The sequence below is a fragment of the Macrobrachium nipponense genome, chromosome 15 (genome assembly GCF_015104395.2).
Source record: "Macrobrachium nipponense isolate FS-2020 chromosome 15, ASM1510439v2, whole genome shotgun sequence".
NCBI lineage: Eukaryota > Metazoa > Arthropoda > Malacostraca > Decapoda > Palaemonidae > Macrobrachium > Macrobrachium nipponense.
In genome coordinates, this window is record NC_087208.1 from 9,905,813 (window position 1) to 9,925,213 (window position 19,401).

Sequence of the window (19,401 nt, forward strand, 5' to 3'; positions counted from 1 at the left end):
ATATTGGAAGTCTCTAGGACAATATTTAGATTTATGGTGAATTTTTGAAAAAAATATGTGTTTTACGTAAGCGCGTTACGAATTCATGCATTATTTTGTGATAATATTTTTCTCTGTGTTGCTTTTATCGTTTTACAATGTGTTATATATCAAAATGATCGCAATTTAGTGCACATTACAACGACAAAAAAAGTAACTTGTTACCTTCAAACCGTTTGCGCACAGCGCGATTTGAATACAATTATATATGAAATTTCGTTTTTGCGCTATCATATATCGCATTATTTATATATGATAATGATAACTTTTTTCATTTCTGATGGTTGCATACTAAACTTCAAGCATGACAAAAAGGAGCCAAAAATGAACTCTTAATCTTGAAACTAAGCGCGCTGTGATTTTTTGAAAAAAATATTTTTTCCGCTTACGCGTCACTTCCAAACCCCTCCGGCATACGGGAGTCATTTTTTTTTTTTTATTTACTGCTCCGGCGTTTAAGGGTTAATGTACCTATTTATGATTAATGCGGTCAAGGTATTATACTAACTTTATCTTCATGAAACTTCGGTGACAGAATCATGTTAATCTTGTTTTGATATAATTTAGTAGTTTGCAATCTCTTTAAAGTGATTTATTAGGTCATTTTTTTACGTTTTATGGGCAGCTTAGAGAAGACCATGGTTTTTTGTATGTTACCTGTAGGTATCCGGGTTTAACCCAGGTATGCCATGTGAGGTCTCTAATTACTGATCCTAGTCCCAGTGGCAACATACGTATTTAATTGTGGGAAGGGTCATAAACAGCAAAAACTTGGGTAAGTGCTTGTTATCCCCTGCTTTAACCCTTTCTGTTTCATCTCTAACCCTCCCCTCCCTCACAAGCTTCTGATTCAGTCTCTAGGAATTTCAGGACATCCAGAATATCGGGGTTAAAAAGCTACCTTTTTACTTGTTTGTATAAGCAAATGGAAGTGAGGCTGCATAGGCTTTTGGAGAGTTTGCCCAATGACTTTATCACTTACACTACTTGCTATAGTTACTCAAGGGAGCATCAGTGTGTGCAGATAAGTAAATGGGATTTCATGAATGCTACCATTCTTGGCTAAATCACTTTGCACATCTCACTCATCAGTATCCTATTAGGGTCAGTTCATCCATTACTACCCCCTCAGTGCTCACATTTCTCACATATGCTGCACTTATCATATTTACATGTGAGATTCAGAGAATTTTAGCAATTATTGTTCCCCTAAAATTGCTTAAAATTTCAGGACAAGTTACTGATATCTTTACTGGTAAATTACCTACAGGGATTTATTAGTCATTGGTTTAACTGGGTTTTTGTCACCAGTTTTTAGTTACCAATGTTTTATTTTGTATGCAAAGCAAGAATAGATGCTTCACTACTAATTTTTATGATAATGATATATAAATGGATACTATGAAATAGAAGTAAGTTGGAAGAATCTTTGTTGTGCAGCAAAAAAAATTATACACATTTGTATTTGCTATAATTAGAGAATCAGTGAATGTTTAGCACTGGTGAATTATAATCTTAAAAAGCATAGAGCATGTGATGTTTTGAGGATAAGCCAGAATGAATTTTTGAAACAAAGTACTAGCCTGCAGAAGAAAAGGCTCTTTCAGAAGCTATGCTGGTTGCTTTTATTATGATAAGCTCATAGGGATTTTCCAGATGCTCAGGCCACATCCTTTCATTTCATTAGTTACATCGAAAGTAGGAGCCATTTTTACGTGCCACTTCATTAATATATATCTGACACATGCAATCAGTAATGTTCATTGGAATCATTTCTTTTCAGTATGGCAGGCTTTTTGTGATAACATTGATCTGATGATGTTTGTCATCCTATATGAAGATTATGCTTTGCTCAGAGCTTTTCAATTCTGTAGCCAATTCTGAATTGTGATTTTCCAATTCTTGGTAATGCTCAAAATCACGAAATAGATTTTTAAAGAATATGTTGAAAGCCAGTTAGCTCTAAAATGCTTTTGGAAAAATTAAAAACCAAAAATATATGTCCTAGCAATACCTTGGTCTTGGATGTTCTTTAATTAGAAAATAAGCAAGGAATTGGTAATGGTGTTTCAGTAACAGTGCTCAAACTGTAGGCTGTTCCCAGCTTCTTACTGCTCTTCAGGAAGGTTTATCACCCAACAGTGTTTCTTTTGCACAGTTAAAAGGGAGTTAGATTCTTTAGCCATATCCTTTAGTTTTACATTATATGGAGTGTGTGCTCACTGACTGTGTGTGCTGCAATTCATAGCAAGTTCGGTATGTTAACGCTTCTTTGTATGCTTATGAAGCCATAGTTTATGAGTGTAGTGTGTTGCTCACTTCCTGTAGTGGATTTGTTATCCTTACTAGTGCTCATATGCATACCAATCCAACAGTTGGTGGAGCACTTGCCTAAATCAATGCTATTTCTTTTCCTCCATGTCATCAACCTAGAATTACTTTTGTATCAACACAGAAATACTTGGTGCCATATGTTGCTGGATCACCCATCACAGTTTGAGCACAAATACATCAATATTGGTACTATTTACAAGCTATCTGATCTCATTTCTGTCTCAGAGAATTATTCAGCTTTCTGGGAAGGTTGGTATAGGAGCTTTCTCTTCTGATGTAGTAGGGGCTGCTATAGCTCACAAAGACTCGGTTATAGAACACCCTCCATTGGGTTCAAATTTATCTAGCACTTGTTCTGTTTAGAGAAGACTTCATTCATCATCTGCTTTCCTATACAAGTCAAATCTTGTTCTTGCATCACCTTAAAATCATATTTGATTTTGGCTCCTAAGCAGTAACACTTTATGGGAGAACCTTGTGGAGCTTCAGGTTTTCATGGATGTGGAAGATAATGATTTGAAGATCCCTCTCTATGGCAAAGTATCCTCTAGCACATGTAGAATAACTACAGAAATCTCTTATTGCATCTCGTTGAACCCAACAAATGCCGTAACCCCAAAGAGCCATCCTTGAGGTTCAAACTTTGATAGTTGTAGTGATGGATTCTGTCTTGGACTTTTAGAGGAAAGGAAGAAGGGTGAAGACTTGTACAGCTGGGAGTAAATAAGCCCAACCCATGATAACTCTGGATTGCTGTTTTGGCTAATTAAGGGATATGCTTGCTACTATAAACTGGTAGGAGTAAGTAAGTAGGCTGCTCATTGATATTGTAGTTAGCTGAGAGAATTTAGCAAGCCTCAGAGGACATTTATTTTATTTGGGACAAGCTGTTTAGACTAAATATCTGGACAGTAGCTTGTACTCTTACAACAGCATCTTGAAGAAGAGAAAAACTGTTCTGAGAAGTCTGTCCAGGTTCCTCTCGGCTTCTGATACTGAGGGCCTAAGGAGAGCTGGCATTATGATTGTAACCTTTCCCACCCAGATGGTTATAGCAGTTGCTGAGAGGTTAGATACCACCATAACCAGAGCCACCATAAAATCACTTTGCAGCTTGACTCCCTCTCACACCAGTCCCTTAGTAGAAGGAACCCTGCACAGTCTTATTCTGGGAGTATTATTTTGAGGCCAGGAGGAGGTCTAGTTAATAAATCCTGTCATGTGACTGTGAGGACTCCTCTTTGCCTTTTCTTAAGCAAAGGTTGTAGACCTCCCCAAAAATCTTTGAAATAAGATTATCATTTTCCCTATTGTAGCAGAACCTATCTATCTGTGTCATATATGTACAAGGAACTCAAGAGACGATTCTTGCCCTTGAACAGAGCAGGTTGGTAAAATCTTTAGAATTGGCAAACAGCGTGGGCAAGCATTGCTTTTATGTTCCGTGGGACAGTCTGTAGATGCATGCACAGCCACCTATCTTATCATGGCAGTGTTGGACAAACTGTAACAGTCCAGCAAGGTCCACATGACCCTCACTTTGGCCACAGTATTCCTGGTGCCTGTATCTTCTCATCCATCTGGTAGACCTCCTAAGAGCGCTCCCAGACTGGAAGAAGCTCCTCCATCAGCATCACATTCAGAGATACACCAGAATCTCAGCCACCTCAATCTTCTTGCATAAAGGCTGTCCAGCAGTGCTTCACCAGGAGCAGTGTTTCGTGTCAGGTTGCCAAGGTTATCTCCTGCCTAAGCATGCACTCTGTAGCCAGGTATACAAGACCAAGTGGAGCACAGAAATGGTGTGATTGAGACACACTGCCTCTGTCCTGCTAGTAGCGAAGTAATACTTTAACCCCCAGAGGTCAGTCATTCATGAGCAGGGGCTTCTACCTGGGCCCCTCCTGTAAGCTTCATCATATGTGCCAACCTTTTGAGAAGCCACAGCCAGGACTGTGGCCCCATTTAGAAATATTGTTTAGTTATGAAACCCCAGAGGATGCTCATCTAAGAAATCTTACTCTGAAGACATTTTTAAGAGCCCTTGTTTCAAGTTAATGCCCTCTGTAACCACAATGAACTGTGAGAGTATTAGCCTGCCTTATGTTCCTGGTTTTTGACAAACGTGCGGAAAATGTTCTCCCAACCTAATTCTTTGCCTTTATTCTTTACTTCATCCATGCCTGTTCAGCCTGGAAAAAGGGAGGACCTCTTTTGCCCTGTAAGAACTATTAGGATTTACATATATTCATAAGACCATAGCTTGTAGAAAGGGAAAGAACCAATTGTTTTTAACAACTGTACTAACATGTACAAGACAGTGCTGTGTAAAAGAAATAATTAATTCTGGTTGTCAGTTCACCTTTATAGTATCCAAGTCCCCAAGAGTCCTTCTCAAAATAACAGCACGATTTCTCCTTTTGAATGTAGCTACTAAGGCAGTCGTAAAACGAATGCCATTTTTGAGACAAAGCTGATATTTTGTGGTGCAAACAAATCACATTTTAGAAGGTAATTGCCCACCTCCCAACTCCACAGAGCTTGCACAATATTTAAACAAAACTTGAGAACCCTCAAGTGCAGATGGCAAAATGGATTCCGTAGTATGTCTGGAAAGGGAGTTGACACACCTGAAAGAAAACCTTTGTAAAGTGATGTGTTTGTTTTACAAGTACAGAACATGTTTGTTATTTTGTGAGTGTTGTTCATTATAATGGTAGTCATTAGTGGATACAGGCAATTAGATTTTTTTATATTCTTATCTGCTACAGATATCAGTGTAGTAGGACTTCAGAATTTTTATTATTTATAAGGCCTCAGAGAGGGAATGTTTAGCATCACTTCATGTAATTTTTTTTTTTTTTATTCTTTTGGCACAGTTTTGTATTAACCTGTCATATTTATTTACATATCATCCTAGTTGTGATCTAACATAGGATTTTAGAACATGCATGATTGTGGTCAGATTTCATTTTGTAAATATTGAATGTATAGTAAATTTGGGCATGGAAAAGATAGAATATAACGAGGCTCTTTCAGGTGTAAACTGATTACAGATGTCTTCTAACATTGTCAATCATCTTTAGCTGTGGGTTTAAAAATCTGACAAAATTCCAGCATTTAATTGGTGGTTTTGTTACATATCTAGCTTTTTTTTTATTTTACCATTTGATTTTTGTCATGATGATCACTCGGTATCAAAGCTTATTACTGACAGTATGTATTTAAGTTTGTGTTCATATTAGTGTTGGTGCATGGATATCCCTTTGCCATATAGACTTTTTGCCAGACTAGCTCAATATCATGAGCACAGTTTTTCATATGGTATCTTCTGATTGTTGGCTGCATATCTTGTTCTTCACTTCTGGCAAGCTTTTTTCATTATTAAAAAAATGTGTCTGCTTTCATTTTGTTGAATGAACAGTCCAACTTTAATATCAGTATGTACTTGTTACTTGATAGCGGAAATAAACTTTGCAGCATTGTATTTCCATTTTTGTCTCATTAAGTTTAAACATTTAATTCTATCTCTTTGGGGCTTTCCTAACATATATTTAGTAGCCTACATGAACTATCCCTTTCTTGTTTTGAGCAGTATGCCACAATGACTTTGTGTAAACACAAAGAGAAAACCAAAATCCTTACCAGTTTAAATTCAAAAGTGCTTTTGTCACATATTTTATTTTGTGAGAGCTTCAGTCTATTTTTCAATCTACTGGACATTAGAGCCATATGTGAATTTCTGTCTACTGTACTTCTCTAATTATTCTTTTACTTTTAACTGAAAAAACACAATTGACATTTAAAATATAGTTTAGTATTATCAAACTTCTTTGCAAAAGATAAAATATGAACTAAAAAAATCTTCATTCAGTTATTACTAAAGTTTGAAAGAGGCCTATGGGGGTCTGGTGCAAGCAGAGGTGACTTACAACGAGGCCTAAGAGCCTCTACACTAAGTGAGTACTGTATTAATTTTCCACGGAGCGGCTGGCTCTTTTACAAGTAAAATGGTAGTACGTACTGTTTTTAATTTTCTTTAGATAAACTTATCCTGAGTTTTCAGTTTACACTGCATTATGATGCAGCCTTCAGCACTCTTTGTGTTTAAACAGGATCTCTGTGACTAGATTGGCTGACAGGCAAGAAAAATACAGTTCAGTGTTGTACATGTTTTGCTTAACATAGTTCATAACAAAATAAAATATTTTATGTCTGCAGTTTCAGTTAGCACTTATCACTTTGTAACTGTAACAAAGTTTATTTTTTATAAGTACAATTCTTTAGATACTATTAGTTATAATTTTCATTTCATTGTTTTTACTCTCATTAGAGAAAGTTCAGGAACTGAACCAAATTAATAAAAAATGACTTTGATGGTATGTAGTCTAACAACAAAAAGTATCAGTATTCTTGGTATATATACATACCATTTAAGAAAAAAGCCTATTCATTCATCTTACTCTTACTAATTAATTGTCTGGCAGAGTGTCTATTTGTCTAAGAAATGTATGTGTTTTTTATCACTGTAAGTACAGTACATTACAAGACAGTGCATAATGTAAAGATAATTTAGATCCGCACATTAGTATTCATGGTTTAACATTCCTCTCCTCTCACCTGAGCCCTTGCTGATGTTTTTCTGCCTCATGTGTAACTCCTGGATAGGTCCAAGGAGGTGACACAGCTCATTTTCAGGTTTGGGTGTGGGGTTCTGGACCCTGTCTGGCTCTGGGATCAGCTGAGGCAACCATGCTTAGACCACGTCCAATAGAAGAGTTGGCAGGACTAAGGATTGTAGATATATCTGCTGGAGATTCGCATGCTCTTGCCTTAACACATGAATCTGAGGTGAGGTTAAGAGCCATACAGTTGTTTCTCAGTGGTATTAAATTTTAAGTTGATTCTGCCCTTGCAATATAATACCAGGATTAGTTTTGAAATTATAAATATTTTGAGATAAGGTAATTATATATACGTAAAGTGTTTGCTTATTCTTAAAGGTATATGCTTGGGGTTCCAACACAATGGGTCAGTGTGGCCAAGGCCACACTTTATCTCCTATAACTCGACCAAAGAAAGTTATGGGTCTTGATGCTGCTGTACACCAAATAAGTGCTGGCACTACACATTCAATTGCTTGGACAGCCATCCCTACTGATAGGTATGTCTGATGTTTTAATCTAAAGTATTTGGTGTAAATAATAATACTCTGTTGATGTCTGAGTGTGCAGTCTTTGAGATTGCATACCTGTAACAGTCTACATTCTAATCTTCATATATAAGTTACATAATTCAAAATATTGTGGTCATAAGTTTTTATAACATAAAACTTATTTTTCATTCAAACCCATCAGACATAAATAACCCAAATTGTCATTACAATGTCCCTATTCACACCAATATGGAAGAGATAATAGAATGATGAGTGACAGTTTGCACATGCTCCTGATTGCAACCAGTAGTAGATAAGAACTTAGCTCATTATATTGTGTGAAAAGGTTGTGTGACACAAGAATGAGGGGATGGGAGATGGTCACTTTCATATGTGATTGATGGGTTTGTATGAAAAGTATGCTTTATGTTGTAAAGACATGATTTGTTTAAAGCAAACCCATCAGGAGTTGATGGACACAGTGACTACTCAAGGACAGAGATCAGGACCCTAGTGCCCCAGTTAAGGGATTTTGACGTAAGGAAAAATCTATTTCTGGGCGATTGGTTCGTGTCGCCAGCGAAATATCCTTTAATCCATTATTTCTAAGGTAAATGTACTAACACATACCAGAGAATAAATAAAATAAAGAAAAGGTCAGTACAACTGACTCGCTCACCCTCCAAGAAGGTGTCGGTATGAACACTATGGCGAGTGAGACCACTACCACGAACCGCTTGCCAATAGAAATCTCCCACTACAAAATCCCCACTAGAGGGGAGCCGACCCACAGAGGTGGGCACAACCACTACTACTCCATCCCATGCTGCCGACTGCTGCGCCTCTGGTGGCCATCCTGAAGTTAGCAGACAATCTTGAGCGATGGGATGGGCAGGGCGGGATTTCGCTGGCGACATGAACCAATCGCCCAGAAATAGATTTTTCCTTACGTCAAAATCCCTTTTCTGGGCTCAGTTCGTGTCGCTGCGCGAAATCGTACCAGAGAAATAGCACAAGATTGTAAAGAATAAAATAAATAGACAAAAAAGGGTCTCAAATAAAAGATAACATAAATTAAAGAAATATAATTGCTACTAGATATACATATACACAATGATACAAAATATAAATATTACTTAAAATTAACTTAATGTTAATAATATTTCTTAAAATTAACTTAATGTACATATATATACAGGGCTTACATGGAATATATGTTGAGATTAGTATCTGTGTATAGTTATTATGTACAAAGAAATCAAAGCAATTATAACAATAAACTGAATAGAACAAACTTCAATAATAATATAATAAAGGAATGTATATGACTTAGTATACAAAACCCGTAACCATTGTAAATACGATGTGTCCCCTAGCATAAAAATAAGGGGATCACATCAAAGAGATCATTATATACAATCAATTGTGAGTGACCCTAGCAAAAAAATAAGGGGCACCCACTATACCATCATAAGAGCAGCTAAGACTCAAGGTAAACGTAGATGAACATGGCAGGTATAGACGAACTGTTGGGTGAGATAGGTAGAAAGGAGGACTGGATCTTCTACTAAAGATTAAGCAGAGTCGGGGGAAACTATGTACCCGCCGCAACTGCTGAACATTTCAGAGCTTCCAAGGACTTTAAGTAATGACGCTTAAATACTGTCGGCGATTTCCATCCAGTATATTTTTTCAAATCATCGAAATTCATGTGTTGGAAATAGTTAATTGAGGTGGCTACTGCCCTGACATCATGTGCTTTAGGGAAGGAGTCAGGATTGGCTTGCTTAATAAAGTACAGGATCTGCTGCCTGATGCCTTTAATAGATAAAGTACCACCTTTTTCTCTCTTAAAGAGAGGACCCGATGAGGATGAGGTCCTGGACAGAAAGGCTCGTAAGGTTGATACTGGGCAAAGAGAAATATCTTGTGGAAGGGGTACAACCTTCCATGGTTCCCACCTCATCAAAGGGTCTTCATTCTTAGCTATAAAACTACGTTCCGGAGAAAGTAGAACTTCCCCTGTGGGAAGAAATTCAACATGATCCGGATCCCTGGATAATGCCGACAGTTCTGAAATTCTAGCTCCTGAAGCCAAGCTTAATAAAAATAGAGTTTTTCTTAAGAGCATTATAAATGAACATGTGTCATTATCTGTTTCTGAAGCCAGCTTTAGAACATCATTTAAGAACCATGATACTGACGTAGGCCTTACAGAAGGTCTAAGTCTAGCACAAGCCTTGGGGATAGAACTGAGAAGTAAGAGTCTGTCAAGTCTATGCTGAATCCAAATTGGAAAATCTTTTTCAAGGCTGACTTGTTTGTCGTAATAGTGCTAGCTGCTAAGCCTTTTTCAAATAAAGATCTGAAAAAGGATATAGCTGAATTGATTGTCATGATTCTAATATCTGATTCCCTCAGGAAGGTTGCTAACTTTTTGACTGCAGCATCATACTGTCTCAAAGTTGAATCTCTTTTATCAGATTCCAAGAAGAGAATATTTTGAGGATCAATATTCGCATCTCTTTTAGCCGCAAACTTCATGAAATCCATAAAGTTAGGGTTTTGAGAATTCCTGAGGAAGCGAACACAGTCTTCGTTTGCACTGACTGGGAGAGCCTGGGATTGGGAATTCGAAGAGGACGAAGACCCAGTTCCAGAATGAGAGGGTACCAATTGCTCTTCGGCCAGTCTGGGGCTACTAGGGCCACTTGACCCTTGAACGTCCTGAGTTTGTTCAGCACCTTCAGGAGAAGATTCACTGGAGGGAAGACATAAATCTTCTCCCAGTTGTTCCAGTCTGTCTAAGGACAGGGCGTCCGTGGCATAGGCCAGAGGGTCCAGGTTGGGGGCCACATAACATGGGAGTTTGTGGTTCGCTTGGGATGCGAATAGATCCACTTGTAGACCTGGAACCTTCTGAAGTATCCACTGGAACGAACTGTTGTCCAGTGACCATTCCGACTCCAGAGGAACTGAACGGGATAGAGCATCTGCTATGACGTTTCTCACTCCAGCTATATGGGTGGAGGAGAGGTGCCAACTGAACTTGTCCGCCAGGGAGAAGATGGCTACCATGACATGATTCAGATGACGTGACTTGGAGCCTCCTCTGTTTACACAATGGACTACCACTGCGCTGTCTAAGACTAGCTTTATGTGGGAGTTCTTTGGCGGACGTAACCTTTTTAGAGTCAAGAACACCGCCATTGCTTCCAGTACGTTTATGTGAAGCTGACGGAACTGGGGTGACCAGGTTCCTTGAACCTTCTTGAACTGAGAATATCCTCCCCAACCGCTTAATGAAGCGTCCGTGTGGATGGTAATCCCCGGAGGAGGAAACTGAAGGGGTACTGATATTGACAAGTTCTTGACTTTCGACCAAGGGCGTAGACGATTCCGTAGAATCTGAGGGACTGAGGATAATTTGTCCCTGGACCTGACATTTGCTCATGAGCGCCAGATTCTGGTTAGGTCTTTCAGTTTGGTTTTCATCAAGATGTTTGTCACTGATGCAAACTGGAGTGAGCCCAGAATCCTTTCCTGGGTTCTCCTTGAAGCAAGTTTGTGTGCTAGAAATTGCTTTACTGACTTCGCTATTTCTTTTCTCTTGGCTGATGGAATCGACAGAGTATGGGAGGATAGATTCCATTGAATGCCCAGCCACTGAAAGTTTGACTCCGGAGTGAGTCTTGATTTGGTCCTGTTTATCTTGAACCCTAGATATTCCAGGAACCGGATTACTTTCCGTGTTGCTTTGTGACATTCCTCGACTGTTGGAGCCCAAATTAGCCAATCGTCGAGATACGCTACTACCATGATCCCTTGCGATTTTAGTTGTTGGACCGACTACTTCCGCCAACTTCGTGAACACCCTGGGTGCTACGTTGAGACCGAAGGGAACTACCTTGAAGGAGAATGCCTGATCCCCTATCTTGAAGCCCAGATACGGGCGAAAGTGTCTTGCAATAGGGATATGATAGTATGCGTCTGTAAGATCAATAGAGGTGGTGACGGCCCCACAAGGGGAAGTAAGGTCCGCACCTGCGAGATGGTGAGCATCTTGAACTTGTCGCAGCGAATGGCCAAGTTTAAACGGGACAAGTCTAAGATTTACCCTTCTTTTTTGTGAGCCTTTCTTTGGAACGCTGAACAAGCGCCCTTGAAACTTTAATCTGTTGACTCTCGCTATTGCTCCTTTCTGAAGGAGGTCCTCCGCATACTCCGTCAATTCTTTGGATGGAAGTTGAAGGAAAGGTCTGGGTGGAGGCGGCTTCGCCACCCAACTCCAACCCAGGCCTTTTGACACAATGCTTTGTGCCCATTTGCTGAATCCCCACCTGTGGCGGAAGAGAAACAGCCTCCCTCCTACCTGGAAGTTCTCATTGATGTTGGTAGCCTCCGCGGCCTCCCCGGAAGTGTTTTCCTCTATTAAGGGACCTTCCTGATCCTCTCTGACGAAAGGATCGCTTACCTTTGCCTCCCCTACCCGAGCGGTCATACTGCTGAAAGGCCTGGCCTTCGAACACTTGGTTGAAGGCTGGGGAGACAGCGTAAGAGGTGGAAGGTTGAGGCTGGGGGGAAATCACATAAATAGGCTGTGATTGGGCCTTGGAGGTAGAGGGTTGGGCTGCCTGCACCAACGGAACAGCCGAAACAGGCTGGGCAAACCGTTGCTGTTTCTTCTGGTAAGGCTGGAAACGTCTGGGTTTCTTCTGAGCCTTACCCCTCATTGCTTGATCTTGGCGTCTCTTTGCAGTGAGACCCCAACGATCCTTAAGGCTTTGGTTAAGCCTTGTAGCCTCTGCCTGGACCTCCTTTACCATTGCATCTGGGAAGAGGTCTGCTCCCCAGATGTTTGATGAAAGCAACTTATTCGGTTCATGCCGAATAGTTGCTTCCTGGAGGACATGCTTCCGACAATTTGTTCTGGCTGTGGCGAACTCGAACATGTCAGACTGCACCGTTTGAGTCAGTGACTTGGTGATCAGCTTGAACAGTGGCTCGGAACCATAAGAAATGGTAGCCACCTCTGTTATGGCCATGGTGTTGAGAGACCTGGCCAGCCTAGACTGGCATCAAACTCTGCCTGAATGAGGCTGTCCTGGAAGTCACTAGGCAAGCTTCCTCACCAAACTGCTCCATAGCACAGTCTGGTTTGAGTTTGCCCGCAGAAAAAGTGTTGGGCAGGTCTTCCCACAAATCTCCGGTTGAGGGAAGTAAAGGAGATGTAGGGTCCGCTTCCTTTAGCTGCGGTAACGACTCCCCCTTTTGGGCCGCCGGGATAGTGACCGTAGCTATCTTGGTAAGGAAAGGAAGCGGAGTTCCCTCTTCCATTGTGAAGATGGTGAATGGACTCTTAAAAGGCTGTATTTTCGTATTCGAACAGTCCATGTCCTCTAAGCACCTGAGCCATTCTCTTTGAGCCTGGTCACGTGAATAGAGGACCGTCTCTTTAGGGACCTTGTCATCTCGCGTCATAGCCGCGGCAGTGAGCCTGGCGTAGCCGATGAACGGCGGCTTGGAAGATCCTCCGGGTAGAACTCGAAGTCCTCAATCCTTCGAGTTCCACACTCCGGGATAGAAATAAGTCCGTCCTGGAAGGGGGCGTATGACGCCACTCTCCAGGGTTGTTCATAGAGAACGGAGGCAGAGAGTCATGTGTGGCAGCTGAGCTAGTACCTGTAGCCAAAAAGGTGGGGGAGTAGCTAGCGGAGCCTGGCTTAGTCCGGCGATAATGTTGTCCTGGGAGTTGATCCTATCGGACAACCGGGAGAACATCTGTTCCATACTGTTCTTGAGAGAACCAACCAAATCCCCCATGTGTTGCAACAGGCCAGCATTGGGATCCAAAGCCGGAGCTGCTGCGGAGGTGGTCGGGTAGCTCTGAACAGGAACCAAAGAAGGGGAGAAACAAACGGCTGACTCCGCTGGAGTATGTGATCTCTCCTTGGGGGATCTACTCCTTGAGGATTTGGAGCCGGACCCAGAAGCTCTAGACCTCTCTGCTCCGGGGTTTGTAGCCGGAGACTTGCGAGATGTTGACGCCGACGACGTCTTTTTAGACGACGACGACGTCTTACTCAGGGTTTTAACTACCGTTTGTCCTTTGACCTTAGGTCTAACGGAGGCATCAGGAGAAGTATAAAGGAGCTCAGCTCCTGTAAAGCCTTGGAAGGAAGTAGGAGAGTTTGCAGGAGTAGAAGATCCAGTGGCGCCCAAGGGAAGCCCTTGGGCGTCCAACGTACTCACCTCGACCAACAGGTCGTCAACACCTACCATCGGTTCAATATTTAAGTCCAGTGTCGCGACTTCCGACGAGATGTCCTGGCCTGGTTCAGTCAAACGAAGCGGCGAGCTGCTGCTGAATTGCCGCCATAGTCGGGGCTGCCTCTGCTGGGTCGACGTAGCCCGTTGACTTGCCGCCGGGGAAGATCAAGACCGCCAACCTCTTTTCAAGGATGTAGGGCTGTCCCTTGGCGGCGTTCTTCCCAAAACCGCCGACCCAGGCCCGCAGGGTTGCCAGTGCGGTGTCTCTAACAGCGGGAGCCTGGAAGAGAGGGTATTTGTTAGTTTTTTAAGTTTAAACTTAAAATTAAAACTTAAGTAAAAGGTTAACTTAAAATTATAGAGGATGCGAGATCCCATATAAAACCAGCTTAAGTTTAAGATAAGAGATTAAAATTAAACTTAAGAACTATAAACTTGTAGGGATTGGTTAACGGAGTTGGAAAGTAAACTTACTTTTACCCCGTCTAAGAGCTGGCTCACCAGATCATAGCAAATCGTGCAGGTCTCGTGAAACCAGACTTGAAGGTTCCCGTGCGGAGTCGCGCATGGAGCATGGGATCTGCAGACTTCATGCACAGGGTCCTGGAGCATGGCATTACATCCCGGATGCTCACAGTTGGTGGTCTGTAAGTGAAAAGATACATGAGCATCCTAAAAGATATCACTTACAGGCTAGAGGTTAAAAGAACTCCGCTGCATGCCGGAGCGCGAAAAAAATTTTGGGCATAACCCCTCCCTTATTGCCTGAATAGGCTATAACCCCGGAGAGATCCGGTGTGAGCAGGCAACGGAGGGATGGTTTAAGGTAGCTAAATTAAACTTAATATAGTTTAAATTAAATACTAAATCTTTAGCCTATATACATTGAACGTACCGGACTAAGTCCGGTGCGTGGCGGAGCCGTTTCGCGATATCAGTGCGACGGAGTGGTTAGTAAAGACCAACTGTATGCCGCAGTCCGCCCGTCAGGGTGAACTAGCACCTTTCCACGTGGATGCCGGAGCTCCGGTAGATAAATGGCACCAGTAAGGTGGGAAAGGGCGAGAGGGCAAACAGACTCGCGCTAGCAACGGAGCGACGGAGTAACGGCGGAGGGGGGAAAGGCCAGTCCCCACGCCTTAGTCCCCATCCGAGCGTGCCGGAGAAGCGACGAGAGGTCGAGTCCAGTCTGGCCCGGGGTCTGTCCAGGCCCCCCTACTCCCTCCGCCTAGGGAGAGAGGGAGGCGGGCCCGGGTATGTGGAGCGAGCGTGGGCAGACCAACCCTCCCCCCGGCCCTATGGAAGGGCGGGAGGAAGGAAGGTGACTGGACAGGCGTCTGGCTGCTCCGTGATCACGGAGTGACCACGGAGCGGTAACATGTAATACAATGAAACAATACAGCCTAGGATAAAACAACCGACTAATCAGAGAGATGCTATAGAGAAGCAACCGAACTGAAGAGTGGAAGCATAGTAGAACATAACCTAGGCTACGTGAAGCCAGACGCCGTACACTAACATAAGACATAATAAATCAAATCACTAAACGTAAAGAAAGAAAATAAAACAGTAGGAGAAAAAATCCAGGAGTGTACGACTAACTCGAAAGAAAGTCTGCCACTCAAAGCTAGCCGGGGCCGATACTAAGAGCTGTGGCTAGGGTCTGGATGGAAGATGCCTACGCAAGGTGAAAAAGACATGCATGCATGACATAAACCTCGTAGGCTGTACCCTTAACATAAAATGGATAACTAATAATAGAGCGTAACGAAATAAGGGAAGGTTCTGGGTATGGAAGACCAAGAACGAACCCGCCACGAGGCAGAACAATGCTGCCATGCTTCCGACCTAGAGCTCGTATTTATACCTAAAAAACGGTAAATACTGACTCAAGGCCGGAAAAAACCAAATAGCAATAATCACTGATTACTTAACTTAGCTGCTGCGATGGCTGTACGCTCCATGACGAATAAATCCAGAAAAAAAGGGCACAAAAACACAGAGCAAAAAAGGGCACGTGTATCTACAGTGCGCTAACTGAAAAGGATGGCCACCAGAGGCGCAGCAGTCGGCAGCATGGGATGGAGTAGTAGTAGTTGCTGCCCACTCTGTGGGTCGGCTCCCCTCTAGTGGGGATTTTGTAGTGGGAGATTTCTATTGGCAAGCGGTTCGTGGTAGTGGTCTCACTCGCCATAGTGTTCATACCGACACCCTCTTGGAGGGTGAGCGAGTCAGTTGTACTGACCTTTTCTTTATTTTATTTATTCTCTGGTATGTGTTAGTACATTTACCTTAGAAATAATGGATTAAAGGATATTTCGCGCAGCGACACGAACTGAGCCCAGAAATAGTATTAGTAGTTGGAAACCTGGAGGGGAAACCCATAGGTTTTACCTTAATAGGAGCTACATTAACCATTCAACTTGTATGGAAATGCACATAACCTTAGAACTCCATATGAAGATGCATCAGATGACTAAAAGGAAGTAGGTGGAACATCATCAGCTGTTGGTAAGGCTTGATCAACTGTGACCCATGGTCTAGTAAATACAAACTCATCCTTTATGCATAAAGCCACATGTTAGAAGAGAGCAGAAGTGGACTAGCATATCAAAAGTACCTGCGTTAATATGTTCTCATTTGCTGTCACTCAAATCTCGGCAGTTTATTTCTTGAAAGCTTCTTTTTAAGCACTAAGAATGGCCTACCCAGGCAATATTCATAGAAATATGCTACTTCTGCTGGTTTTTGGAAAGGAACTTGAGTTTTTCCTTCTAAACCCTTTAATTTTTCACAGGTAATGTCAGAGAGCATTCACAAAAGAATTTGAGACCTTTTACTTTATCAGATGGCAGGGCTGTCATTCTATCCTGAAGACCACTAGTTTGGGTCTGTATAGCAAAGTCAGGGTCAAATGTAGTTAGAGGCTTTCTCAAGTTGCACAATTGAACAGGGTAATGAGATCAAATATGAAGGTTCTCAAAATAAGACTCAGACTCCCTTAACCTAATATTTTATTCACTTAATCTTACAGTATGAAAACTTATTTATAACCTTATCAGTACATTTCACCAAAACCTATCCTCCTATACCTAACGTAATACTACCACGACTCATAAAAGAAACTAAACCTAATTCCTTAATTTTTAATATTGTAATGACCATCTAAGAATCTTTTCTCTAATAATCTTAATCTTATACTTTTCCCCACATAGACAAGAAACACTTCCATTGCTTGAAAGATAAGTCTATCATGTCCACATGGGATTGTCCAGGAAATGTTATTTGAGAACCAAAATGTATTTTCCTTTAAACAGAATTCTTTGTACAACTTCATGGTAAGCCTAATTCACACCCTGATTTCTCTTGAAATGTTTGTTTAATGTCCTTGGAATACTACCACCTCTATCACTTGCCAGTGGTTTGCATTAACATTATTCACTCTGTTTCACACAACTGTTTTGTAATTAATACTTGCTGTACAGGTCTGCCTCCAGCTTCCAACAGTCTCTTTAGGCTTCCACCATTGGGTTCTGATAAAGGGGAGCCAACTAATCCACTCTATTGCCCTCAAGCAAACTGCAAGAAAAAGAGAGAAAAAAAGAAGCATGAAGAATCACCGTAGCACCTACTGACAGACACAAACAGTACATATAAAAAAAACAAAAGTTCAATGGAAGAAAAATATAAGAAATCTAATGTATTCAGCCTACCACACTATGACCTGCAGGATACCAGCTCTTAGTGTGTGACAGTACTAAAGAGACCAAGAAGCTCCCTAACACATCTGGAAGAAGCAAAAGTCAGCTGGAATACGGTCCTCAGTGTATACGGAGTTGTTGAGAGGTTTTGTGCATGGCTCTGGACAAGATGCAAAGAAACCAAGGAGAGATCCCATTTAGATGATTAGATAGCTCAGTAAGGAGAACTGCTTGAAATATTTGAATAGCCTCCTGAGGTCCCTGGAGACTGACTTAAATTCCTTGAATCTCTAAAACCTTCAAGAGGGTTGCCTTGTGGCATTTAATTTTGCAGGCATAAAGCTGCATCAAGTCAAGAATGAGGGTTAAAGGACAAAAAATGAGAAATTGCTTTGGCAGTGACCTCAAAAAAGACTTGTGTTTTAAGATCTTGTTTGATAATCTTAAAGAAGCCTGAATTTCTGTAGAATATGCTGAATATGGCTGTTGCAAAGGCTTCTTCCATGATGGATGACAGCAGTACTACTTTTACAGGGACCATAGAGGAGCAGTGAGAATCATTTGTATAAGTCTGAAGGATTCCATCTCTGATATGATCTTCCTCAGCTTATTGGGTAGAAGGAAAGTTTATATACATTGAGTCTGTCCCGGCTGTGTAGCATTGTGTCTAGCCTCCAGGCTGCTGGACCATATTACACTGAGAAGTATAAAAGTAGCTTGTAGTGCAAGCTCATGGCATGACCTATTGTTACAGACCCAGATCTGCTCAGGTTCTTTATTATAATAAACAAGAAGGATTCAACACCAACAATTGAAACTTGGGGTATAAATATAGAAAGAAACTCAAACAGAACAGAAGTTTTACAAGCTTATTCACAACGATAAATGCAGAATGGTTTCTCCTATTTACATAACAAAATTAAATCTTTGTGAAAAGAGGGAAACAGTGCAGTAATGAAATACTTGCTGGCCAGGTTAGCAGCTGTAGAAATCAGTGTTCGAAGTGAGGGCTTCTCAAAAGGGGACATTAGAAACTTCAGACAGCTTCTTAACTTCGTACTGCAGGAAGAAATGTCTTAGTCTTGAAACTTGAAGGGCGGGTTACTCCTCAAAACCACTTGTAGGACATTTCTTCTCTGAAAGGGTTTCTCAATGTCGGGATCTCTTTCTCTCTCCAACTACGGACGAATTTGTTTCCATTCCCACTCTCTCTCGTGCGTCCTTTTCCTCTCTCATCCTTCGTCACTTCATTCTCCTCTTATCTCTGATGATCTGCGACAGGAACTTTTTAGAAGGCTTTCAACGAAATGTTACATCATAATATGCACCGTTTATAACGACAGCCGCATGCTGGAGTTCCACAATACACCTAAGTATTCTCAAACAATCATGAGGACAGACGCCTCCAACACGTGTGGGAATGCGTCCTTGCTGCAGACCTACTCGAAGAAGATACATTTTCCTTTCCCTTAATATATGTTTCTTCACTATTGAGCGATTGCCATGACACGTTCCCCCAAAAGAAAAAAAAATGAAATCAACTGATTTTTTTTTAAAGAGAAACAAGAATCAAACAATAGGGGAACAATTCTGCATAAAGCTTTAACTCAGTTAAAACAGGCACACTTCTCCATTCACTAACCCACTTGTGCAAAAATAGAAAACGGTCATCAGGCTACTCATTCCGAAAAATCTCTAGAGAGGCTATCAGCTATAACATTATCCTTTCCCCTTATATGAACTATCTTCAGGTTATAGTCTTGTAATTCTAAACTCCAACGCATTAGATGTTTTCTGGGCTCAGTTCGTGTCGCTTCGTGAAATAATTCTAAGTTCATTATTTCTAGGTAAATGATACTAACATTATACCAGAGAAAAAAATAAAATTAGGAGGATGTCAGA

The 19,401-nt window shown here is 41.4% G+C and overlaps 1 protein-coding gene across 1 annotated transcript in view; it reads left to right on the forward strand.

Annotated features, from left to right (window-relative positions):
* Positions 1-19,401, forward strand: part of LOC135226952 (probable E3 ubiquitin-protein ligase HERC1) — a 448,279-nt gene that overhangs the window by 363,969 nt on the left and 64,909 nt on the right. Inside the window, exons 14-15 of the mRNA XM_064266635.1 lie at positions 7,042-7,224; positions 7,377-7,537. Coding sequence (XP_064122705.1) covers positions 7,042-7,224; positions 7,377-7,537 — 344 coding nt within the window. The remainder of the gene's footprint in view (positions 1-7,041; positions 7,225-7,376; positions 7,538-19,401) is intronic.